Source organism: Pan paniscus, chromosome 1 (assembly GCF_029289425.2).
Source record: "Pan paniscus chromosome 1, NHGRI_mPanPan1-v2.0_pri, whole genome shotgun sequence".
Lineage (NCBI taxonomy): Eukaryota > Metazoa > Chordata > Mammalia > Primates > Hominidae > Pan > Pan paniscus.
Window position 1 is genome coordinate 225,410,903 of NC_073249.2, and position 25,695 is coordinate 225,436,597.

The window sequence follows — 25,695 nt, forward strand, 5'->3', positions numbered from 1 at the left end:
GCCTCTCATCTGTGCACAGAGAAAGACTCAGGAACCTCACGGGCAGCAACCTCTGCACCTCCCATCTACACTGGCCACAGGGAGCAAGGGGGGCCCAGCACACACCAGGGTGGCTCAGCAAGAGTGGCTTGGCGGGCCTGGCCCTGGGGGCTCAGAACTGCCATGGGGACCCTGGCCCACTGCACCCCACCACCCCTCAGGCCTCCAGACAAGATGCTTGGAGACCCATGTCAGAGGCTCCAGGTAGGCACGGCCCCTGCAGCTGCCAAATACTGCCACTGCCTAGAACACTGACCCCCAGGTGGGTGGGCGCCAGAGTACCCCAGGTCCAGAACTCTCAGGAGGAGACAGCAATGTGGCCTACTGAATACGTCACCGACTCAACTCACCGAGAGAGTACCCCTTGGGCCAGGGTCCCTGGGACCCAGGGAGGACACCCCCACCCCAAGGGTTTTCTGAGGCCCCTTGAAGGATTAACGGGGCCCAACACAGGGCTTGGGTAGCCTGGGGGCTGTCCATCCCTGACCTGGGCTGATGCTCCTGCACCCCTGTTTCCTAGTGAGGGGCACAGCCTTGCTCCCCGGACAATGGTGGCCCCTGCTGAGCCGCGGCTCACAAAGCCTGCATGGATCAGTGGGCCGCATCTCATGGCTTCTCCTCCCTGCAGAAGCCACCTGAGGCCAAGCCGGGCAGGTGCATCGAGCCAAGCTATGCTCTGCTCCCCGGAGGCCCCTGAGCCTCCCCATGACCCTCATCCTCCCACTCAGCTAGCTGGTTGGGGGCAGGCAGTGGAGGCCACTCAGCTGAAGGGGCAGGGCCTGACACACGCAGGAGAGGCAGGGCTCAGGGCCAGAGCTGTGTCCTGGACACGGCCAGCCCTTGGGGCAGAGCTGGTGGAGCCAGGAAGGTGTCATGGGCGGTTTCTTGGCCTCTGCCTTGTGCCACTTGCTGAGGTCCCAACACAGGGAGGCCGGGTGATGGACGTCACAAGCCCCCAGTGTGCCCCATCCTGCTGTAGCCCTGGGGAGGTCCCTGCACTCACGGGCCTCCTGCACTCACAGGCTCCCTGAACTCACGGGCCCCCTTCACTCATGGGCCTCCTGCACTCACGTGCCTCCTGCACTCACAGGCTCCCTGAACTCACGGGCCCCCTTCACTCATGGGCCTCCTGCACTCACGGGCCCCCCGCACTCACGGGCCCCCCGCACTCACGGGCCCCCCACACTCACGGGCCCCCTGCACTCACAGGCCCCCTGAACTCACAGGCCTCCTGCACTCACCAGCCCCCTGCACTCATGTACCCCCTGCTCTCACAGGCCCCCTGCACTCACAGGCCCCCTGCACTCACAGGTCCCCCGCACTCAAGGCCCCCCCGCACTCACAGGCCCCCCACACTCACAGGACCCCTGCACTCACGGGCCCCCTGCACTCACAGGCCTCCTGCACTCACGAGTCCCCCACACTCATGGGCCCCCACACTCATGGGCCCCCCACACTCACGGGCCCCCCACACTCACGGGCCCCCCACACTCACGGGCCCCCTGCACTCATGGGCCCCCTGCACTCACGGACCTCCTGCACTCACAGGCTCTGTCCTCCAAAGCCTCTCCAAGGGTGTTGCCCGCAGACCAAACCATTGACCCCGACCCCATGCTTGCACCGTATGGGACTCTTCCAGTTGCAATTGCAGAACACAGCTCAGAGCAGCTCACACAGAAAAGTCACCGCACAGCCAAACGGGACATCCAGGGATACAGCTGGCTTCCGGCTCCGCAGGATCCAGGGCCCAGACCATGGGTGGGCATGGTCTCACTCGCCACATTTTGAGTGAGCATGGCTGGGCGGCAAAGCACCCAGGACTTAATAACTGGAAAGAGCAGCAGCATCACCTCTCACAAGGAAGGTGAGGAACACCCCAGGTGGACTCTGATGGGCCAAGTTCAAGCTGTGTGACCACCTTCCGCCCCTCACTGAGGTCTGGGAGGCTGGGCTGGACCTGAGTGCGTGCCCACTCTTGGAGGTGGGGTTCTGGTCAAGCCCCACTTGACCCTTTGGGCAAAGGATGGGGGTGATTTGCTGCCAGAGACATTGACGACAAAAAGCTGACTCCTGGTGCCATCCGCAGGCTTAGATCCTGGGCAGGGCTGCCCAGCCCCTGGGCGCCTGGATTCCACACACCCTTGACGCTGCCATGTCCCCAGGCATCAGCTTGCCCCCGTGGGACCCCCAGCTTAATGGAGATGCAGGCCATAAAGAAGTGAGTATGTGAGTAAACAAACAAGTATCAAATCACAGGGGTCCGCATATCCTAGCCAGTGTCACACCCGGCTCTATGGAGCTCAAAGGGCGTGATCAGGAAACTCCTCTCTGAGCTTCCCCTTGGAAGCCAGAGCTGGGTGGGTGAGTAGAGCCCCACCTGCCCCACGTTCTCTGACCTGGAAAATCCCCAAGCTCAACCTAACTCCACGACCTGAGCCTTGACTTCCAGGGGCCGGAGCACATGGCACGCCAAGGTCCCCTGACAGTGGCAAAACCCTCTTCTGGACAAAGCCAGGATCCGGCAGGGCCCAGGCTCGGAGGCCCCAGTTGGCGCCAGGACTTGCTAAGGCGGATTTTCAGGCCAGAACCACGTGCTGGATCTGTGAGCCGGGCCCCAGGTAGGCGCACATGGGCCCTGGTGGTGCAGCTGGACTCTGCTCTGCCTGGTTGATGCCCACTCCTAGGCCAGGGTCCAGGCAGGAGACACCCAGGGCAACCAAGAACAGCAGAAGCAACCTCAGGGCCACGTGGCAACCTCACTGTGCAGAGCATGGAACCACACGTGGTGTAGGCACAGTACAGAGGCATGGCCTAAGGTCAGAGGTGTCCCCAAGCTACAAGGCTCATGGGGGAAGGGGGCACTGTCTGACCCAGACCTGCTGGAGCCAGCACTGGTTTTCTGAGCTGTGCACTTGCTCTGCCTGGATGTGCTCACACACGGCCCTTCTCTAGGTCAGACAGTCCAGGAACAGCACAGGGCAAGTGACGGGATCCAGGACATAGGCTGTGCCGGCCAGCGTCTCTCCCAAACGCCCGGGGATACTGTGCTGGGTGCAGCGGGCGATCGTGGCAGTGAGGTCCCCTCTGCTTGTCTTGGCCCAGGACTTCCGTCGGGTCTCCCAGGCACTGCTTCCTGCAGCTTCTCAGAGCACACCGCAGGGACTCTCCGGCCTGGCCCGCTGCTGACCCCAGGGTGGGACACAGCAGGGCGCAGAGGGAGCTGGGGGCAGGAATATTGCTGTGGGGGTCCTGCAGACTGAAGCCCAAGATCACGGTGGCAGCAGAGCTGGTTCTTCCCCAGGCCTCGCTCCTGGGCTTGTGGATACCGTCTCCTCCCGGTGTCCCCACAGGGCCATCGCCCTGTGTGTCTGGGTCTGAATCTCCTCTCCTTAGAAGGCACCAGTGACACTGGATGAGGGCCCACCCTAACCTCGCTCACCAGAGAGCCCACCCTAACCTCGCTCACCAGAGGGCCCACCCTAAACTCACCGGAGGGCCCACCCTAACCTCGCTCACCGGAGGGCCCACCCTAACCTCGCTCACCGGAGGGCCCACCCTAACCTCGCTCACCGGAGGGCCCACCCTAACCTCGCTCACCGGAGGGCCCACCCTAAACTCGCTCACCAGGGGGCCCACCCTAACCTCGCTCACCAGAGGGCCCACCCTAAACTCACTCACCAGAGGGCTCACCCTAACCTCGCTCACCGGAAGGCCCACCCTAACCTCGCTCACCAGAGAGCCCACCCTAACCTCGCTCACCGGAGGGCCCACCCTAAACTCGCTCACCAGAGAGCCCACCCTAAACTCACTCACCAGAGGGCTCACCCTAACCTCGCTCACCAGAGGGCCCACCCTAAACTCGCTCACCGGAGGGCCCACCCTAACCTCGCTCACCGGAGGGCCCACCCTAAACTCGCTCACCGGAGGGCCCACCCTAACCTCGATCACCAGAGGGCTCACCTTAACCTCGCTCACCAGAGGGCCCACCCTAACCTCGCTCACCAGAGGGCCCACCCTAACCTCGCTCGCCAGAGGGCCCACCCTAACCTCGCTCGCCGGAGGGCCCACCCTAACCTCGCTCGCCGGAGGGCCCACCCTAACCTCGCTCGCCGGAGGGCCCACCCTAACCTCGCTCGCCGGAGGGCCCACCCTAACCTCGCTCGCCGGAGGGCCCACCCTAACCTCGCTCGCCGGAGGGCCCACCCTAAACTCGCTCGCCGGAGGGCCCACCCTAACCTCGATCGCCGGAGGGCTCACCTTAACCTCACTCACCAGAGGGCCCACCCTAACCTCGCTCACCAGAGGGCCCACCCTAACCTCGCTCACCAGAGGGCCCACCCTAACCTCGCTCGCCAGAGGGCCCACCCTAACCTCGCTCACCGGAGGGCCCACCCTAACCTCGCTCACCGGAGGGCCCACCCTAACCTCGCTCGCCGGAGGGCCCACCCTAACCTGGCTCACCAGAGGGCCCACCCTAACCTCGCTCACCACAGGGCCCACCCTAACCTCGCTCGCCGGAGAGCCCACCCTAAACTCACTCACCAGAGGGCTCACCCTAACCTCGCTCACCGGAGAGCCCACCCTAAACTCACTCACCTCTTTAAAGGCCCTGTCTCCAAACAGAGTTACAGTCTGAGGTCCGGGGATCAGGACTTTAACACAGGAATTTGCAGCCAACACTTTCTTCTCCTCAAACCTCCATCTCCCCTCTGAGCATCTGGCATTTAATCACGGGTGAGGCCCCCCATGTGGTCCCAGGTGAGTGGAGAGCCGGGACAGTGAGGGCCCAGCCTGTAACTGACAGGTGCCCACTCCGAGCCGAGCCCATGACCGCGCTCATAGGAGTTGGGGGAGTTTGACTCTAATTCCTCTGCCACTTCATCATCTATGCAGAGCGTCGCAGTGCACGGGCAGCATGAAATATTCAAAAGAGTTCTATTATTGAATTAACTATTTATCGATTTATAATTTAAAAGATGTATGCCCAGCTGTTAACAAAGATTCCAAACCAACTTTTGCTTCCCGGAACCACCAAGCGCCACCAGCCCCCAGGGACGTCTCTCTGCCGGCTCTCACCCTGGCGCAGAGTGCAGAGGCGCTCGGGGTGACCTGGGGGGCACAGGCACACTGCAGCCCCTGCCACTTACTGATGCCAACCCACAGGGGTCCGCAGCGCCCCCGGCCCCATCCCACCGGCTTCCAGCTCTCCTTTGCTGGCTCCACCGGGAGCAAGGTCTCTGTCCATCTCCCTCAGTTCAGGGCAGGTGCAGAGCCGAGGTCTGAGCCAAGCTGACCACAAGGGCAGCGTCTCAAGCCGTGCTGTGACTGTGAGCTGGGCACAGCTTCTCCTTCAGGGCTCACTGTCCCCGATGAGGTGGGCTTTTTTTCTCCACTAGACTTTATTATTTAGAGCAGTTTTAGGCTCACTGCAAAATTGTGTGGAAGGCACAGAGTCCCCATGTGAGAACAGCCACCCCCATCAGCCACACCCGCCCCCCAGCATGGTGCACTTGCCACCGTGGCTGACCCCGCATTTACACCACCTTACCCCGCGCCCAGAGTCACCGCCGGGCTCGCTCTCTACCCTGCATTCCGTGGGTGTGGACAGGCGTGTGATGGCGTGGATCCACCACTGCGGGGTCCTGCGGAGGAGCCCACGCCCTGGAGATCTCCCTGCTCCACCTGTGCCTTCCTCCCTCCCTCCCCTGAGTCCCTGGCACCCTCTCATCTTCTGGCCGCCTCCAGAGTTCCACCTTCTCCAGAATGCCCTTGAGCTGGAATCTCACGGTGAGCGGCGTTTTCAGACTGGCTCCTTTCACTGAGGAATATGCATTTTAGTTTTGAGGCAGGTCTTTTTACTGTGTCCATTTTACAGACGAGCAGGAAAAGCAGCTCAGCGAAGGTCACACACCAGGGCCCTGGTGGGACAGGAACGGAAACCCTGCTCCTGATCCCCCTGCTGTCCAGAGGCCCCTGAGGGACGCTGGCGGGAACTGCACACAGGCGGCCCTGGGGGACTGGGGACAAGGCCTGGCTGGACACAGCTCTGTCCCCAAGCAGCTGGGACTGGAGGCTGCAGCTCTCACAGCTGAGGTCTGACCCCTGATTCCATCTTGGCCGCGCATCAAAGCTCGAGTAGCAGTTAGCAAAGCTGCCGCGGGAGAGGCCGTCTGAGCGCCCGAGAGCCCCACCCTCGCTCCCGGAAGCAGCGGAACGCGGTCAGGATTGCTCTGAGCTGAAGGCACGCGCGATAAATAATCACTGTTTTAAGACTCTCATGTCGAGTCCCTAATGGCATTATGAGGGCACGGGGATTAAGCCCAGGAAGATAATTACCAGAATATCAGACTCCAAACCGTAATCACATCTATTAAAAATGACACGCGAGGAAAATCCCTTGAATTACAGCGCGAGGGGGCTGTTGCCCAGGAGAGCCCCTCTGCAGAGATAAACATCCCCGCACGGCTGGGCCCCTCCCTCCCTGCAGCCAGGTAAGCCTCTCAGGGACAGGAGAGTTTGCCCCAAGTGCAGACGGCAGACAGCGTCTGAATCGGGCACTCCCATCCCTGCTGTGGGTTCAGGGCCACGGCTTTTCAGAGGCAGGACTGTCCTCATCCTCCAGCACCACGGCTCCCAGGAGGGTGGGGGTGCCCGGCTCCAGGCAGGTGGCACTGCCCTGCCCCGCCCTATTGAGGGTCCTCTGTGGGCACTGGGACCAGCCTCCTCCAGACCTTGCCAGTGAGCTGCCATCGGGAGGAAAGGGCACTGGCCCTGGCAGGTCAGCTGGGCCCTGGGTACGTCTACAAACCCCCCGTGAGGGGCCACAGCCCTGGAGGGGAAGCAGCAGAAGGGCCTGGTGCAGAGGCGCAGGCGGGTCAGAGGAGCTGGTGGGGGACCGGATTCTCGAAGCCCCAGCCACAGCATTCCTTATGATGTCCTGACCGCTGGGCCTGGAGGGCTGGAGCACAGAGGGTCCCCGGTGGCCACAGGGGAGGGCCACCCTCCGTGAGGAGCTGGGCCTTCCTGGGAGGCATCAGCCCGGCCCTCCTGCACCTGAGTGGGTAGGGAGGTGAGGGGTAAACCCAACCCTCCAACACTGCTGATCTGTGAAGGTGAAGCTGCAGGGAGAAACCCTGAGGTCAGCGCCCCAGGGACGCGGGGCCAGGTGCAGCCGGAGGCCCGCGGGTCCGAGGCACCGAGGAGCAGGCCTGGCACTCACTAGCTTCCACAGCCCTGCCACCCACCTGCCCGCCCACCCACCCTTGGTGTGGAGCTTACGGGTGCCTGGCCAATGGGTGAGCAGCACGGTGGGCTACAGCCCTGGCTGGCACCAAATCCCAAGTGGACACTCCTGGCCGGCCGGGCAGGACAGGGCGGGGCGGGGCTGCCCTGTTTCCCACCCTCGTGGGCTGCCCTAAATATTCATGCCCAGCCAGGGCTGTGGCTGACTTGTCAGAACACCAGACCCTCCCAGGAGCTCTCGGGGCCCTTGCCTGTCATGGGGTCCTCAACATTGGCCATCAGAGCGGGAGACGGGCATTCCCATCTCCCGTTGTGCAGGTGGGAAAGCCAGGCCCCAGCCGACCTCCTGACCTGACGAACGAAGAAAGGAAGGAACGAGGAAGGATGGGAGGGAGGGAAGGAGGATGGGATGGGCGGAGGAGGCTGGGAGTTCTGTTAACAGAGCCCAAACAAGGATCCCCCGTCTTGGTCCCCAAGGCCCTGATCAGGGATAATGGTTTGGAAACAAGCTGGCCCAGCATGGAGACTGCTGCCCCTCTGTGTGGCGTTTCCACCCGTGAACAAGCAAAAGAGCTTCCCCATGTACCTGCAGGTGTAACTGACCTCATCCTCGCAGCACCTAGAAGTCCCGAGTGTGCGTCTCTGCCCTGGGAGCTCAGCCCTCCCTCCCCAGGGCATCCCTTCCGCTACTGATCAGGAGCACTGAGGCACTGCGGGCGCCAAGGCCAGGCGGCCGGGTGTTGGGTGGGCAGGGCCTCGGCATCTGTGCCCACCCCTCTCTCTGGACAGCGTGGACAGGAGGCGGGGGCGAGGCCATCTCCTCTGCCTCCCTGGGTCTCCACACTATCCTCCCGGTGCCCCTGCCTCTGTCTGCATCTCCACCCTGCAGCCCCTCCCTAAGCCTCTGGACCGGGACAACCTCACCTCCACCACCCTCCCAGCCCTGAGTGGAGGCTGCTTCCTGCATTCACCCTCCAAGGCCCAGGCAGCCATTCTGGGGTTGGGGTTGGGCTCCCTCGGTGGAAGCACCCAAGGTGGTTTCCAGTCCCCGGCTGGATGCTGGCTGATATTCGTCCTGGGAGCTAGTCCCCGGAAGCAGCCATTGCAGCGGGAATTCCAGGACGGTGGGGGCTGCCGTTGCCCTGAAAGCAGCACTGTGCTTTCTACCAAGGAAAAACCGGACGCTGGCTGTCGGAGCTGTGCAGTGACATCGCAGTCAACGGAACTGTCACTGTGCGGGATCGTGATTGAGTTTCTTTTGAAGTAAAGTGCCTTGGGGACCCCGTGGGGGCTGCACTTGACCAAGACTGTATTTTGCAATGGCAGCTGCAGAGAACGGGGAGAGCCGACTTCCTCTGCCCTGAGAACTTGCAGGGAGCTGTGACTCGTTCCTGCTACAGTCATAGCAGAGACCTGCGGTGGTGGCCCTGAAATAATCTCATTTCGTTTAGCCTCAGGGATGACTTCACTGAAAACGAACCCTGGATGTAATTGAGCCGACAACGGAAGCGCGGAGTGGAGGCCCCTCATATGTGTCGAGGCTCTTCGGGGGACATCGGGCGTCCTTCCCGAAGGTCCAGGGCCTTGGACCTTGGGGCAGGGACACAGGAATGGAAGTCTTGACCTCCTGGGCCTCTCTGCAGCTCACTTGCCAGAGGAGAGTCCTCTGCCTGGGTCTGGGAAACCAGGCTTCGCTCCTGGGAGACCCTGCAACAGCCTGGTCCGGGCGCTTGCTCTGCCGCGTGGAGGGCCTCCTGCCCTTCTTAAGATCCAGACGCACCACCCGCTTCCTCGGCGCCCATGAGGAGTCAGCGCGTGCTCTAGGGACAGGGGACGTCTAGCCCAGGAGAAGGTGGCTCGGAGGCCAAAAGCCATGTTAGGCTTTGTGGCAAATATCTTGGGCAAATCATGTGAGGGGTGATGTCTGGGGTCTCATACCAGGGATCGGATGCAAGGCTGATCTGGGCTAAGTCCCTGCTAGGGGTTCACCTACCAGAGACGGTGGACTTGCAGTGTCGGCTGAAGGAGCTGGGGCGCTCACCAAGTCTGGCTGGTCAGTGACAGGCCCCGACTCACAGTGACTAAGAGTCCCGTTTATTGTGACGCCAGAACGTCCCTAACCCAACAGAGAAGAGGCCACCGGAGGCCCAGGGAGGGGCCAATGGGGCTCACTTACCATGGACATCTCACTCCACACTGCACCCACGTCCACACTGCACCCAGGAGAGGCCCCACTGCACACGGCACCCAGGAGAGGGCCCACTGCACACCGCACCCAGGAGAGGGCCCGACTCCACACTGCACCCAGGAGAGGGCCCACTGCACACCGCATGCAGGACAGGGCCCGACTCCACACCACACCCAGGAGGGGCCCCACTCCACATCGCACCCAGGAGAGGCCCCACTGCACACTGCACCCAGGAGAGGGCCCCATTCCACACTGCACCCACAAGAGGGCCCGACTCCACACTGCACCCACAAGAGGGCCCGACTCCGCACTGCACCCAGGAGAGGGCCCGACTCCACACCGCACCCAGGAGAGGGCCCCACTCCACACTGCACCCACAAGAGGGCCCGACTCCACACTGCACCCACAAGAGGGCCCGACTCCACACTGCACCCACAAGAGGGCCCGACTCCACACTGCACCCACAAGAGGGCCCGACTCCACACTGCACCCAGGAGAGGGCCCGACTCCACACCGCACCCAGGAGAGGGCCCGACTCCACACTGCACCCAGGAGAGGGCCCGACTGCACACCGCACCCAGGAGAGGGCCCACTGCACACCGCACCCAGGAGAGGGCCCGACTCCACACCGCACCCAGGAGAGGGCCCGACTCCACACCGCACCCAGGAGAGGGCCCGACTCCACACCGCACCCAGGAGAGGCCCCACTGCACACCGCACCCAGGAGGGGCCCCACTCCACATCGCACCCAGGAGAGGGCCCCACTCCACACTGCACCCAGGAGAGGGCCCGACTCCACACCGCACCCAGGAGGGGCCCCACTCCACATCGCACCCAGGAGAGGGCCCCACTCCACACTGCACCCAGGAGAGGGCCCCACTCCACACTGCACCCAGGAGGGGCCCCACTCCACATCGCACCCAGGAGAGGCCCCACTGCACACCGCACCCAGGAGGGGCCCCACTCCACATCGCACCCAGGAGAGGGCCCCACTCCACACTGCACCCAGGAGAGGACCCCACTCCACACTGCACCCAGGAGAGGGCCCCATTCCACACTGCACCCACAAGAGGGCCCGACTCCGCACTGCACCCAGGAAAGGGCCCGACTCCACACTGCACCCAGGAGAGGGCCCAAGCACGCCTTTCCCTGGGCTCAGAGAGTGAATCCGTCTGTGACAGAGGCCTGGCCTCTCACAAACTCCACTGAGGCTGTGCTCCGGAGGCTGGGACAAGGCAGAGAGAGGCCTCCTTGGATTCGTTTCCCGGGGATGCGGAGACAAATCACCACAGACCAGGGGGCTTAAAACAACACACATTTACTATCTCACACTCACGAAAGCAGGAAGTCCAAAGTCAGCCTCACTGGGTGGAAATCAGGGCGCTCCCTCTGGAAGCTCCAGTACGGAATCCTTCCCGACCTCTCCCAGCTTCCGGGGGCACCAACATTCCTAGGTTTGTGGATGCCTCGCTCCGGTCTTCAAGACCAGCATCTTCCAATCACCACCCCGTCCCACACGGGTCTCCTCAGGGTGTGGCCACGTCTCCTCTGCGACTCTCTGATGAGGACACTTGTGATGGAATTTAGGGCCCTCCAGGGTCGTCCAGATATCCCCCCATCTCAGGATCCTGCACATTATCACCCCTGCGTGGACCTCGCAGTATCAGGTAACTATCAGGGCTCCAGGGCTTAGGAGGGTTATCTTGGCGAGGGGCGAGGTGGAGGCATTTGCAGCTGACCGCAGTCCCTAGGGTGGGCCCCTGGGCCTAGTGAGAATGACAGGTTAGGGAGTGGCGGTGGCCAGGTGGGGTTTCACTGCTGCTGGCCAGTTGAGGACAAGAGCTGTCATGGGCAGTGGGGACGGAGTGATCATTGGGAGGTTTAGCTCGACATGCTCTTTAGTTGTGGCTGATTGATCAGGGTCTCTGGGATCCATCAGATGGAAGGCCTAGTGAAGTGGAGATCGACCTACAGGGCAGGTCTCCTCCGTGTCTGCTCACCAGAAGCTTCACTTGTGGCGTCACCACAAGGAGTCTCAGCCGCTTCCTCAGCTTCTGCACCAGCCAGGCTGCTCTTCCCAGGGTCCTGGAGCCCTCAGGAAGGTCCCCTACACACTCACAACGAGGAACTTGGATGCTTCCCCTGCACCAGCCCCAACCAGGTCTGCAGCAGGCTGTGCTCGACAGCAGGGATCCAGCCGGGCCATCTGAGAGCAGGCTCTGTGCCGATCTGCTTCCTGGGGACCCAGAGCCCCGTGCGGCCTGCAGTCCAGAGGACAGCAACACCTGTGGCCACGTCCACTTCCACGTGAGCTCTGTGGCCTGAGTCACGTCCACAGTCCCGGAATGCATGATTGGACTGGACACAGCTGGCCATTGGGAGAATCCCCACGTTGGCCCCAAACCCAGAGAATGACACCTGTTGGGGTGGGGAGAGATAGCAGACGCCCCTGGAGCTTCTCTCACCCAGGAGAGGAAAGCCAGAGCAGCACCCTGTGACAAGGCTGAGGCTGGGCCCAGAGCAGCAGGTGCAGGGATTCCTGGCACGGTGGCCTGTGCAGGAAGGAGGCAGACGGATCTCACAAAGTGACCCTGGACGAGCGTTGCACAATCTCAACACTTTAGACTTTGGGGCCAGATGATGACCCTTTGTGGTAGGGCCAACCTGGTCTTCACAAGGTGTTGGCAGCTTCTCTGGCCTTCCCCTACTGGAAGCCTGTGGCATCCCCCGAATGTGACAACCATAAATGTCTCTGGGCGCTGCCCAATGTCCACCCACCCCCCACCCCCAGCTGAGAACCACTGCTGGGGATTATTCTCGACTTCACACAGGGGACCCAGCCACTGACGCTTTTCCAACCATGGAATCTCCACTGAGGGAGGGGGTCCCCTGGGAGAAGGCACAGGACTGGCCACTGGGAACATGGCTTCCTGGGATCCTGGAGCAGGAGCTTGCACCTGGCACAGGTGAGGGTTCACCTGCACAGCCAGGCCCAGAGCCCGCTTCACCCTCCTCATCACCCCTCCCATGACCTCTACAGGGATCTTGCTCACCTGGAGGTCCCAGGGCCACAGCACTGGTGTCCCTGCTGATGACATCAGTTGGTCCTGATGGTCAGAAAGCAGCAAGCATCTTGTCTGACTTCGTAGAAGACACATGCGCCAGAGACCAGGCAATAAACCCTTGACATGTAGGGACCCAACACGCAGCTGAGGGTTCTGCCGCCATGGCCTGACGTCACCGTGCCATCTGCTGCCTGCGCCTAGAAAGAGAAACAGCATCTGGGGGCCTCCTTGGATCTCGGACCCTGAGCTGCTTTGCTGGCCTCTGCGACGTCAGAGGTCTTCATGGCAGATATACCTGCTGTGTGGAACCTTGGAGAAGCTACAGGGGGAAGAACGGGGTACAGACACCCAGGGCTGAGAGCAGTGCTCTCCCCCAAAGCCCCATGCTCTCTTTCTGAGAAGAGCCCAGACCCAACGGCTGACCACAAGACAACCGTGGCTGTCCAACCTGAGCACTCCTCACCAGCCAGGCACTGTCTGAGCCAGGAGGCCATAAGGATGAGCCTGGTGGCAGCAACCCACGGTCCCAAGGGACGGCCCATGAGGGCTGAGAGAGGCAGAAGCAAGAGGAGTGGCGAGGCGGCTGGCACTGCCCCACAACCCCCTTCACATACACCCTCTCCTCATCCCGCACAATACAGCTTCGCCCACCTTGGACCAAAGACAAAAACTCAGGCTTGGTTCACATACTGGTCGTGACTGTTTTCTGTTGATGGAAGTCGGCTGTGGCAGAATCACGGCTCTAACCCAGAGTCCTGAGAAGGGAGCGGGAGGGAAGCAATGGGGGAGGCGAAGCTCCCGGCCATGATCTGTTTTGTTGTCCACTTTGTCTGGACGGAGAAACAGGCAGAGGCGGAGATACACATCTCCCAGTTCGGGAGACAAGTTGATGGCCCTGGCATGATTGGGGCCTGGAAAGAGCGGGACTGGAGGCCAGTAGACAGGGAGGTGGAGGGCAGGGTGTGCGGATGGCCCTCTGCGAGGGCTCGGGGATGGCAGACGTGAGGGCACCAAGGCCGTCCGCTGCAGGGGATGCTGTAGGAATCCAGGCAGAGCCGCACTCTGGGGAGGGCCCTTGTCCTCTCTCTGGGGTCTGCTACCCCATGCTTGCTCAGGGGTCCCACCCAAAGTGGCCAGGATGGCAGGGATGGGGTTTGTCATGCGTTGAGTTGTGACCCCAAAAGGATATGTTCATGTCCCAACTCCCAGTACCTGTGAACGGGACCTTATTTGGAAATAGGGTAGTTTTGTTTGTTTGTTTGTTTTGCAGGGGGGAACGGAGTCTTTCTCTGTCGCCCAGGCTGGAGTGCAATGATGCAATCTCAGCTCACTGCAACCTCTGCCTCCTGGGTTCAAGGGATTCTCCTGCCTCAGCCTCCTGGGTAGCTGGGATTACAGGCACCCACCACCACACCCGGCTAATTTTTGTATTTTTAGTAGAGATGGGGTTTCATCTTGTTGGCCAGGCTGGTCTCAAACTCTTGACTTCAAATGATCCACACATTTTAGCCTCCCAAAGTGTTAGGATTACAGGTGTGAGCCATGGCACCAGGCCTGGAAATAGAGTCTTTGCAGATCTAATCAAGTTAAGCTGAGGTTCTTGGGGTGGTTTCTAAGTCAGTGCGACTGGGAAAATGCTGCATGGAGACAGACACATGGGCAGAGTGTCCTGTGATGACAGAGGCAGATGTGGGGTGACGCAGCTACAGGCTGAGGGAACCAGTGAGGAGCCACCGGGGACTGGGAGGGTCTTTGGAGGGAGATGGCCCTGCCCCTACCTTGATTTTGGACTTCTGGCTTCCAGACTAGAGACATTCCTGCAGTCAGTTCTAAGCCACCTGGTTTGTGGTGCTTTGTGGTGGCAGCCCATACTCTAGAGACCACACATGGCTCAGAAACATGGTCTCTCCTGGACAAGATGAACCTGGCGGCCAGTACAGTTGTGGGACCCGCATACCCCATGTGCCCAAGCAGAAACCACCACTGGGGCCCCCGGCAGCAGCTTTTCCTGGGACTTTGTGCCACTCACTCACAGGTGCCTGGCGGATGACCTTGGGCCCCTGACATCACAGGGGCACCATGGAGGGGACTTCAGGGAGTCCTGTCTGGGTTGGACTTGCCTCCCTGCTCCAACGGCTCCACCCTGTGCACCTGCCTCTTGCCTCTCTTGCCAAGGCAGCACTCAGCTCCGTACTGTTTCCGGCCATGGAAGTCAACTCAAAGAGCCTCTCGGCGATGGCTCACAGGCACCCTTGCCAATCTTTGGTCCACTGCATTCCCCACCCCACTGCTGGCCTAGTGAAGACCTAGTTATGGTGCCCGTTGGACAAGCACTCCCTGAAAGTCTGGGTTTCTATCTTCAGGTGTAATTTATGTTTTAAACAAGCCACTGTGCCATTCTGCAGCCAACATACCCAGGTCCCAGCATACCGAGGTCCCAACATACCCGGGTCCCAACATTGGTTGGATGCAGAAGGGGCTCCTGTCACTCACACCTGCCGACCCACTCCTGGAACACTGACTTCCTGTCCCTAGGACTTTGGACTGTGCTGGTTTAGATGTCTTGGTCTTCGGCAGAACGCTTCCACTGGTGACACAACAGCAGGTCCGCAGAGCTGGAAGTCAGTGTGGACACTGGGCTGCTGGGATCTGCCTGCTCCAAATCCACAGGTAAACCACAAGCTCCTGTGCCAGCCAGGGTGACGAAGCCCCTGCTGAGGGGGACCGGGGGATGTTGCCATGGAGGAGCATGAGCAGCAGCCCAGGGCATCTCCGGGCACCTCTGAGTATTGCCGTGTGACGATTAATAGGCTGTAGCCACCAAAACCACAGAAGTAAAGGAACAAGCAGGGCCACTGAGGACTCAGCCCCTTTGGTGACAGTAACTCAGGTTCCCCCACCAGGGAACAAACCTTGACCAGCTGAGAGGCTGAGAGAGGGCAAACGAAACAGCGAACGAGGGTAAAAGAAAGATGTTCCCATGAATATGGACGGCAGCACATGACCAGCTGCAGAAACCAAGACCACAGAGAAACGTGTATGTGCGTCCATATGCAGGTGTGTGTGTACATATATGCACGCATGTGTAATGTGTGTACATGTGCACGAGTGCATGTGTGTGTGCATGTGTGGGTGCACGTGTAATGTGTGTACGTGTGCATGTGCAATGTGCATACATGTGTGCATGTGTGTATGTGTGCATGTATGTCCGTGTGTGCATGTGTATGCATGTGTACTGTATGTACATGTGTGCATGTGTGTGCATTGTGCATGTGTGTGCATGTGTAATGTGTGTACGTGTGTGCGTGTGTACATATGTGCACATGTGTGTACATGTGTGCATGTGTAATGTGTGCACATGTGTGCATACGTGCATGTGTGTTTGCATGTGTGCATGTGTGTGCATGGGCAATGTGTGTACATGTTTGTGTGTGTGCGTGTGTGCATGTGTACATGTGTGCATGTATGCACGTGTGTAATGTGTACATGTGTGCATGCGTCAGCGTGTGTAATGTGTGTGCATGTGTGCATGTGTATGTGTGTGCATGTATGAGCATGTGTAATGTGTGTGCATGTGTGCATGTTTATGTGTGTGCATGTATGTACTTGTGTGCATGTGTAATGCGTGTACATGTGCACGAGTGCACGTGTTTGCATGTATGTGTGTGCATGTATAATGTGTGTACATGTGTGCATGTGTAATGTATGTACGTGTGTGCATGTATGTACGTGTGTGCATGAGTAATGTGTGTGCATGTGTGTGCGTGTGCAATGTGTGTGCATGTGTGCGTGTGTAATGTGTGTACGTGTGTGCATGTGTGTGTGCGCGTGTGTGTGCCAATTCCCTTCTTCCTCCCCTTCTCTCTCCCATTATTATTTCATAAATGGACAGTTAACAGTGGTCAGCTTGACAATGTATTGTATGTGCTACAGACCAGCCAGATGATCTCACACTGACCTAGAAGAGGAGCTCACCCTGCCCGAGACGCATCCCACGCCTGTGACTGGGCAGTCGCTCTCATGGCTGTGGGGCTTCTCCTCCTTTTACAGGAGGGTGGCGGCTGTTTCTTTTCACAACAGGCCATCCAGCCTTGTCCAGCAGCAGCATCCCCGGGCCACCACCGTCACTGTCTGGAAACTGCCACGCATGTAACAGGCATGCACTAATGCAGGCTCCCCGAAGGGTGACTGTGCCCAGCATTTTCCTGGGGCCTCTCAGCTCCCAGCCTGCCCTGCCACACTTTGAGATGCGGGCAAGGACCCAACAGATTCTTTCTCCCTTGCCCGCTCCCTTGCCTCACCAGAACCCTGGTGAGGTTCTGCTCACCGGGGCCCTGGGCCAGCTGGGAAGTGAGCGCTGAGGAGGACTTGGCCTAGCCACCCCTGCCAGCTCTTCCCCAAGCAGTGGCACTCAGTCCTGGAGGCTGCAGGTGGTTCTGGCCTCCAGCCTCTCTGGGGACCCCATTGAGCCAGCCCCATTGTGCCCTCTCTAGCAGCACCCCAGCTCTGAAGGGGGACTCCTGCTCTGTGGGGCTCTCCTCTGAGTGTCTGGAACCTACGGCCCCAGCCTGCTCCCAGCTTCCCTCACTCACCAGCCCTGGGCTACCCTCAGGTGCCCTCATGCCCTGCGGGCAGCCGCGGCTCCTGAACCCAATGCCCTCATCAAGTCCCCTCTGTGGAAACACTCAGTGTGACCAGTGCTCCTGCTGGACCCTGGCCGGGTCAGAGTTCCGGGGACTCAAGCGGCCACATAGACAGCAGCTCTGCTGGGCACCGACAGGCCGAGGCAAGTGCCTGCCAGAAGCAGCCAGATTTCCCCACACATTGCAGTCAGGAGCCAAAATGACGCCTGCAGAGGCAGAACTGTCTGTCACTAAGCAGGACGCAGCAGTGACCCCATGCCAGCCACGGCCCCAGCCCCTCGCCCCCACCACGTCAGCTCACTCAGCCTGTGGGGGACCCATGTGGGCTGAACTGTGTCCCACGAAATTCATAAGTTGCACTTCTCAGCCCAGGACCTCGGAGTGTGACCTGACTTGGGAATAAATGTTCATTTGACAGAACAATGGAGGTGAGGCCACACTGGAGTGGGGGGCCCCTCGTCCACCGTGAGGGGTGTCCTTACACAAAGGGAGAGTGTGGACACAGATACACAGGCAGAGAGGCGCCCCGTGAAGCCGGAGCCAGAGACTGGGCAGCACTCCCGGGAGCTGAGGAGCAGCGAGGAATGTACCACACAGCCGCAGGCAGCAGAGGCCTGGGATGGATTTGCCCTCTGGGCCTCTGGAAGGAACCAGCCCTGCTCTTGCCTTGATCTCAGACCTCCAGCCTCCAGAGCTGTGAGGGAATAAACATCTATGGTTCAAGCCCCTGCACCCGTGGTACTTGGTGGCGGTGGCCCCAGGACGTCCTCGCCGCATCCGTGCCAGGCTGAGCACAACCCAGGAAAGCTGGCGGCACCGCCACACTCTGCGGTTTTCAGTCTGTCTGCAAGTTGCCAGGTGTGGCCCCAGCGTTCACCGCCACGTGTACCCTCACAGCCGGTGCACACGTGCCCCAGGAAGGAGGTCAGGGTGGGGAGGCAGGGTGGGGAGGTCAGGGTGGGGAGGACAGAGAAGGAAGATTTGCCACCCCGTCTGACCAAGGTTAGGTCCCGAGAGCCAGCGCCTCGAGGCAGCCGGCACACGCGCAAGGGAAGCAGCCCTGTGAGGACGGCGCCCACATCACTCAGCCAGCACTCACTCAGAGGAGACGCCCTCCGGAGGGTGGCACACTCAGACTGGGGCCCTCCCCACCAGGCAAAGCAGCAGAGACGCCTCCAGCCAAGCAAGGACCCTTGGCCTGGGGAGGCCTGGGCCCCCTCTAGAAAAAAAGGTCCCTTCCGCTGAGGCCGCATCTCCTGAAAACAACCCTGGCTGGGGCCCCGGGGTCCCGAGATACAGTGATTTGTCCCGTTGCTACCTGGGTACCCTGAACAAGTTTTTAACCTCCTCACACCTGAAAGGGACAGACATTGGCAAACCCAGGGGTTGTACTATTGATAAGGGTCTCATTGAGACAAGAGAGGTTGTCCCTGTGTGGCACCGGAGGTGAGCCAAGGCCCGGGGAAGCTCATGGTGGAGCAGCCGCTGGGGCTGGATTTGCAGACCCTGCCAGGGCCAGGCTAGGCTGTGACCAAGGGATGACCACCTGGTGGCTAGGAACCGTCCCTTCCCATGGCCAGCACGGGGCCGAGACCCAGGGCTTGGGGGGGCTGGAGTCTGCTGCTGGGCTGCAGACCACTGATTGCTGGGGAGAGTAGCACGAAGGGGTCCTCGCTGCCTAGGATGGGAAAGTCAGAGTTGGGCAGGACCCAGCCACCCAGCCCAGGCCTTGCCACAGCGACTTCATCATGGAGACCCCCACTGCAGCGAGCCTCCTTGCAACAGGGCCGGCCTGGGTCAGGGGAGGGGTCTCTGACTGGTGGACGGTGTGGAGAGAAAGCTGTTAAGGTCACAGGCTGACACCCAGGCCACCTCCAGACCAGAAGAGTGAACGACCGCCGAGCCCACTAGGTCCCCAGGCGCATGGGGGTGCACGTGTGTACATGCAGGTGCATCGTGTGCAAACGTGTGCACATGTGCAGGCAGGTGTGTGCATGTGTGTGCACATGTGTATCATATATGTTGTGTGCGCATGCATGTGTGGGTTTGCGCTTGTGTATCCATGAGTCATGTCTGTGCATCTGTGGGTGGGTGTACCTGTGCCCATGTGTGGATGTGGCGTGCGTACATATGTGCATGCCTGCTGGGGTGTGTGCTATGTGTGTTTTGTATGCATCTGTGCATGTGTGTATATCTGCCTGTGTACACTGCCAAGTGCTGTGTGTGTCACATGTCACGTGCATGCATATGTAGGTACTTGTCTGTGTGTCTGTGAGCTGTAACTCTCAGATGAGAAAGGAGAGGTTGTCCTGCTCTCTCCTGCATGAAACTGGCCCCTCACCCACTGCCCCACAGGAGACTGCTCCCCCAAGGACAGGCCTGGGGTTCCCTGACAGGGTGGGGACCCTAACCCTCCAGGTCCCTAGGCAAACCTCACTGTCTCCAGGCGTCCAGGCCCTGGAGCAGGGTGGGGTGGGGTGGAGTGGGCGGGGTGGGGTGGAGTGGGCGGGATGGGGTGGGCTGCGTCCTCTCCCCTCTCCTCTGCCCCTCAGCCAGGGGAGACGTTCAAGATCGCTGGCTGGAGCTGCCTGTGCTCCGAATCACCCCATGCCCCCAACACTTCCCCAGAGACCTGCTGATGGCCAGGGCCTGCACATCCAGGCAGAGCAGATGACACCCCCCAGGTGAGAACTGACGAGGGCCAGGCAGCAAAGCTGCTGGACAGGGAGGCCATCGCTCTGCACAGGAACTTCCTGAGTGACCACGGGCAAGGCCAGCCCCTCCCTCTGTGCCTCAGTTTCCCCTCTTTAACAGAAGCGTGGGCTGGACTGTTCCAGCCCTTCCAGAGTGAAGATCTGTGTCTCATGTGTGTCCCTGTGGCCAAAATTCATCAGAGGCCAGCAGGACAGAGGAGCAGTTCCCAGGCGAGGGGACTCTGAGGGCGGGACTCCTGCAGCCTTTGTGTGGGCAGATGCAGATGTGGACAGGTCCACCTCCGGCCAAGCCCCCATTCCTTGAGCCTGGGGTCTGCATGGGACAGGGCCCTGCTGCCCGTCTGCCCGGAGGGATCCCCTCCCCACCCGCTCCTGGAGCGGTGCCGTCTCTCCACTTTCTTGGGCTGTAGCTCTCGGCCTAATTATCCATAACCTTCTGTTTGAAGACCGCTGTCCTTGCCTGATAAAAACCAGTAACTTTGAAAGCAAACTGGGTCTTAATTTTCCTTGACAGCCCTGCTTGAAGCGTGCGGGCTGAGCTGGGGTTTAATGAAATGCACATTCGTATTCCAAACAAATTAAGTACAATTAAGGACTCTGAGTTATGGGTATCTATCACTCCGTGATGTTTTTGTAAAAATTACCCCATCAAGATCAAAGTCGGAGGATCCCTGCCTTAATTGCTTCATTAGGGCGCTGTGCACCAGCCTTCGCAAGCGCCGGCCCTGGTGTCTCTCTGGGAATTACTCAAACGACGGCCCTCACAATAATTGCTTCCATATTTCTCTCCCGGAGACGTTCTGGGCTCCATGGATCAAATGCAATGGCTTCAGGAACCCAGCTCGGCTCAGGTCCCCTCGGCAACGGCCGAGGCGTTTTCATGGCGCCTGCGCTGAGGCCCCACTGGGCTGGCTGGTGGGTGGGCTGCCCCCGGACCCACCCATGCTTGGCCTCTGAGCCAGGGCAGCTGGTGGCCCAGGGAGGGGGGCCTGGGCCAGCTCACAGGTCCACCAGACAAGCGACCCCCTCCAGGCCCGCCCTCCGTTGGCTTGACAGCCATCCCGGGGCCCTCTGACTGCCCAGCCTTTCCCTCCTCACTTCTTGCTTTAAGCCGTGCAGTGGGGTGAGGCATCCCCACCCCAAGTGGCAGAGGCAGGGGCAGAGGCCCTGGCTGGCTCCGGTTCTGAGCCCCCGAGGCCGCTGTGCCAGGTGCAGAGCCTCCCAGCCCCCAGGGCTGTGCCAGCCCTGGCCCCATACCACCAGACCCTCCCCTGGAACCCACTTCCCAGCCCTGGAGCAGAAAGGAAATGCAGCTGCTGCCCCCTGACCCTTCCGGGAAGGGGTGCAGAGCTGCAGCCGCCAGGGGCTCTCATCCCGGGCCCAGCTTCTCTCATCCCTGAGTGGATGCAGAGTGGCCAGAACGGAGCCGCAGGGATCCAAGCAGCACCGCCGGATGAAACAGAGGGTGCAGGCACCAGCGAAGCCAGAGCCACAGGAGCCGCCTCCTCGGGCTGAGTATGCCCCGTGCAGGATCTAGAACATCCCAAACAGGAGTCCTTGTTGATCTGAAGCTCACGTTTAACTGGGTTCCTGCACTTTACTTGGCTTAATCTGGCCACTCCAGTGGGAGAAGAGGGAGAACTCGCTCTCATGGAGGGTCACCCTCTCCATAGATGCCCCGGGGCGTGAGGGCACCGACACCCAGCCCCGGGGACCCTGCCTCCCGTCTGGCCCCAGGGCCGGGCCCGTGAGCCTCCTCAGGCACTCTCTGCCTCAACAGCCCTCCCTCCTGCGGCTTCCTCTTTGTGGAGGGGGTGGGGGGAATACCTTGGGACCCATGTGGAGGCCGCTTAGGGCAGGGAAGTGCCCCATGGGTGTTGAATAATGTCCCCAAAAGGTGTGCTGGAGTCCTAACCCTCAGGACCTGGGGACGCGGCCTTACTTGGAAGCTGGGTCATTGTAGACATAATTGCTTCAGATGAAGTTGTATTGGAGTAGGGTGGGCCCTACTGGTGTGACTGGTGTCCTTATAAGAAGAAAACAGAGGCACAGAGACCCCCACAGAGGGAAGACAGCCCAGTGATGCTGGAGGAAGTGGTGGGAGTGAGGCGGCCACAGCCAAGAACTGCCTGAAGCTACCAGGGCCTGGAAGAGGCAGGAGGATCCTCTCCCAGAGCCTTCAGAGGGAGCCTGGACCTGAACACCTGGACTTTAGGCTTCCAGCCCCCAGAGCACGAGAGAATCAATGTGTATTGTTTTAAGCCGCAACAACCCATCAGTGTGTGTTATTCTAAGCCACAATAAATTAGTGTGTGTTATTTTAAGCCACAATGATTGTCTTTGTTGCAGCATCAACGGGAAACTTATCCACACCCCTGGGAGGATCAGGCTCAGCAGGGGGTGACAGGTGCGATCCTCAGCCTCAAGGCTCCAGGAGGGAGACAGGAGAGTGAGGGTGGGCGGGGCCATCTGCTCGGTCTGTGTCCTCCAGGATGGGCCGTCCCATCGGGTCTTTGCTGGTGACGATACATTTCAGATGCCAGGCAGCAGCCTCACCATAGCCATCCTCTGCCCCGGCCCCCCGTGGGACCCACAGGCAGGAAGCCAGGACCCCAGACCCGGGCCCTGACCCATCGTGTGTCAGACAGCTATCTGCCAGGGCAGCCGGTGTGCCCGGGTCCTGACTTCCAAATGGGGCCATCACAGGCACCCTCTGGCTGGTACAAGTGTGGGAAGCACTCCCCAGTGTGAGGGGTCACTGTGCCCAGAGCCACGTGTGCTGGCCAGAGGGTGGAGGCAGAAAAAAGAGAGAATGGGGCTTAGGAACTCCCTGGAGTGGAGCGGGTCTGCAGAACAGGGGCCGGTGCCCTTCCAGCCCCTGCCATGAGCTCCCCATCCCCCAGGCCCAGGTGCCTCCCATCCCCTCACACACAGGGTCTCCCCACCCTCCTCTACCCTCTCCACCTCCCCCCACCTCCCTCCACCTTCCTCTACCACCTTCCACCTCCCTCCACCACCCTCCACCTCCCCCCACCACCCTCCACCTCCCCCCACCACCCTCCACCTCCCCCCAACCTCGTTCCACCACCCTTCACCTCCCCCCACCTCCCTCCACCTCATCCCACCTCCCCGGAACTCCCCCCCACCTCCCCCCACCTCCTTCCACCCCAGAACTGCCTCACCCAGAAATACTCCTGCCTGGAACTGTGCTGCAGGGTTAGGCGCCTCCCTCCGAAATCTCCAGGCCATTCTCTGTCTGCTGCTTGGTCATCCCCACCAAGCATGGGTCACAGGCCCCAGCTCCCCACAGCTCGGCCCCCACCCTTGGCTTTGGGGCCCCGACTTCCCCACCTCCCTCAGTCCCCGGCCACCCCTTCCTGCTCCTCCCGTCAGTTCTGATGTCCTTGGCCTCTTCCAGTGGGGGCCCCAGAGCCCAGACCCAGAGCCTCCTCTGTCCCCACCTGGAGCCCCACCCAGGCTGGCTCCAAAGCCCACCACGGACTCGTGACCCCCAGCGTCCTCAGCCAGCCTGTCCCCCTGAGCCCCAGCGGCCTACCTGGCCTCGGCACTCAGGGTATCCGCTGAACCAGCAATGTCCACACTCAGCCAGGGTTGACCCCAACAGTCCTCAGGGCAGGGACAGGGACAGAAGGGGCCCCAGCACCTGAATCAAGGCCCCAAGCCGCCGTCCCCCACCCGTGTAGATGAAGCTCCTGCTGTGTCCTCGGGGCCCTGGGAGCCTGGGGGTGGCTCTTCTGTGTCCATCCCCATGGCCACTTCCAGTCCCGCCCCCACCCTGTGACCATGCTCCCCACTCACACAGCACTGGCGGCTGCCTCCCAGATCCTGGCAGAGTTTCCCAAAGCTTGATGTCTGGGGGTGCTCCTGGGAGTGGCAGGCACATGCCAAGGTGACCCCAAGTCACCCCCCTGTGTGACCACCTGCCCTGAGATTTGCATCCGACCAGCAGCGTATGATACAGGTGGCAGGCGAGTCACTCCCTTGCTCACATGTTATGAAGACACGTCTCCGACGGCTGGAGTGGTACAGTCTCCTGCTGCCCGGAGGAAGCAAGCTGCCCAGCAGAGACGCCTCCAGGGCAGAGGACGGTGGGGGCCCCTAGGAGCCAAGAGTGGCTCCGGATTGACAGCCCCGAGAACATGGGACCTCAGTCCCATAACCACAAGGAAATATTTCTGCCCGCTGCTGGGATGAGCCTGGAAATGGGTCCCTCCCTCGTGGAGCCCTCAGACGAGAACACAGCCGGCTCTGGGCCAGGGAACCCGTGAGGTGATGAGTGGGTGTCTGCCATCTGCTTGTGCTGTGTGGTGTGTGGTGGTGCCATACGCAGCATAGATCACCAATATGCCATGCCTCAGGATGCAAGGACCAGGCAGGGGGCTGGCTTTGTGGTGAAACCATGATTCAGCAAAACTAAACAGGTTTCCTTCTCCTGCCCTGACACAGGCACGTGCCCTCTCACCTCCCAGGGGGCCAGAGCAGCCACCTCTGCTCACCCGACCTGCCCTTTTCACGGGCCTAGCCCAGCACCACTGGCCAAGCAGCCCTGGAGGGTGAAGGCCCCCGTGCATGATGCCTAGGCAGCCACGCCCGCCCACACCAGGCCCTTCCCACTCCCCAGCTGGGCTGCGTGGCCCCACCCCTGCTTCTTTGCCCCCCACCCCCACCCCCGTCCCTCCTGAGGGACACTCATCCTCCTGCTCCCTCCTCAGTTTCTCCCTAAATGCCGCCTGGTCTCCAGAGCCTTCTCTGGTCTGCCCAGAAGACGGGGGACCCTCTGCCCTGGGCCCTGCGACTCCTTCACACACAGAAGGGCCCTCAGCTCCCCTCACTGTGGGGCATGTGACAGCCCAGAACACAGGCACCTGGTGCCAGACCACAGACTGAGCGTGCAGCTGCGCTCAATACATGCCTGCTGGTGCGTGCACGCGTGGGATGGGGCCACCGGTGGTGGAGGGCACCTTCTCCCCCTCCATTGGCCGTTCCACACCCGGCATCTCCACGTCTGTCACCCAGCACTGGGCTGGCTTGTCCGGAGCACAGACAATGGGGACAAGCTGTCCACCAGCTTCCTGAGACCTCAGTGAGAGCTGGGCCTCAGCCAGCCCTACAGCCCAAGGGAGCAGGCAGGGCTCTCCTGGAGGGTGAGTCCCCCTCCCTAGGGGCACACAGGGGGCTAGGGTCACCACCGACCTCCAGGGGCCACAGAAGCAAGCTCCAAAGAGAGGCCAGCCCTGCTCCCCTCCCACGCAGAGTGCCCTGCCCTCGGCACTGCCCTCTCCAAGCAGGGACTGGAGCAGTGGGTTAGGGGAGGGGCTGCCCACACGCTTTCTCTGGCCCAGAGCTGCACCCACAGGGGTGCACATTTACGGGGCACCTAGTGTGGCCCTGAGCATGGCATGGGCATTCGTGGGAGTGTGTGATCGTGGTTCACTCGGGTTCAGGGCTGAGGGATGAGGGGCTCCTGAGTGAGGGGTGCACTGGCCGGGTGTGAGGGTGGGGAATGGGTCTCATCTGGGAAATAGCCTAAAGTGGGATGAGTCAGAGCTGGAAATTCTGTACCAAGAGCCCTCTTCTTCCCCGCCCCCACCTCCCCGCCCCTTCCTCACCCTCTCCTTCCCCGACCCCCATCCTCAGCCCACAGCACAGAAGGTCCCACACCAGCATCACATGAGCCAGGAAAGTCATGTCTGGCTGGCAGCAGAGGTGCTGGGTGGGGTCCGCAGGGCCAGCCACAGGGGAATGGGGCACAGGGTGGCTCCCAGGAGGATCTTCAGGAAGAC

At 60.9% G+C, this 25,695-nt stretch overlaps 1 protein-coding gene across 2 annotated transcripts; it reads right to left on the minus strand.

Moving 5' to 3' along the window:
• Positions 1-10,786: 10,786 nt before the first annotated feature.
• LOC117976201 (uncharacterized) lies at positions 10,787-24,082 on the minus strand. 2 transcript variants are annotated; one of them, XR_004666797.1, is made up of 4 exons: positions 23,711-24,082; positions 12,523-12,731; positions 11,470-11,887; positions 10,787-11,027 (listed from the first exon to the last, which is right to left on the minus strand). XR_004666797.1 is itself a non-coding variant. In XM_034939869.1 (4 exons), the coding sequence occupies exons 1-4, from the start codon at positions 23,793-23,795 to the stop codon at positions 10,920-10,922; spliced, it is 954 nt and encodes a 317-aa protein (XP_034795760.1). In that variant the 5' UTR covers positions 23,796-24,082; the 3' UTR covers positions 10,787-10,919. The 2 variants fall into 2 exon arrangements, 1 of the variants encoding a protein (XP_034795760.1); XM_034939869.1 differs by having other exon boundaries at positions 11,470-12,021.
• Positions 24,083-25,695: the final 1,613 nt, after the last annotated feature.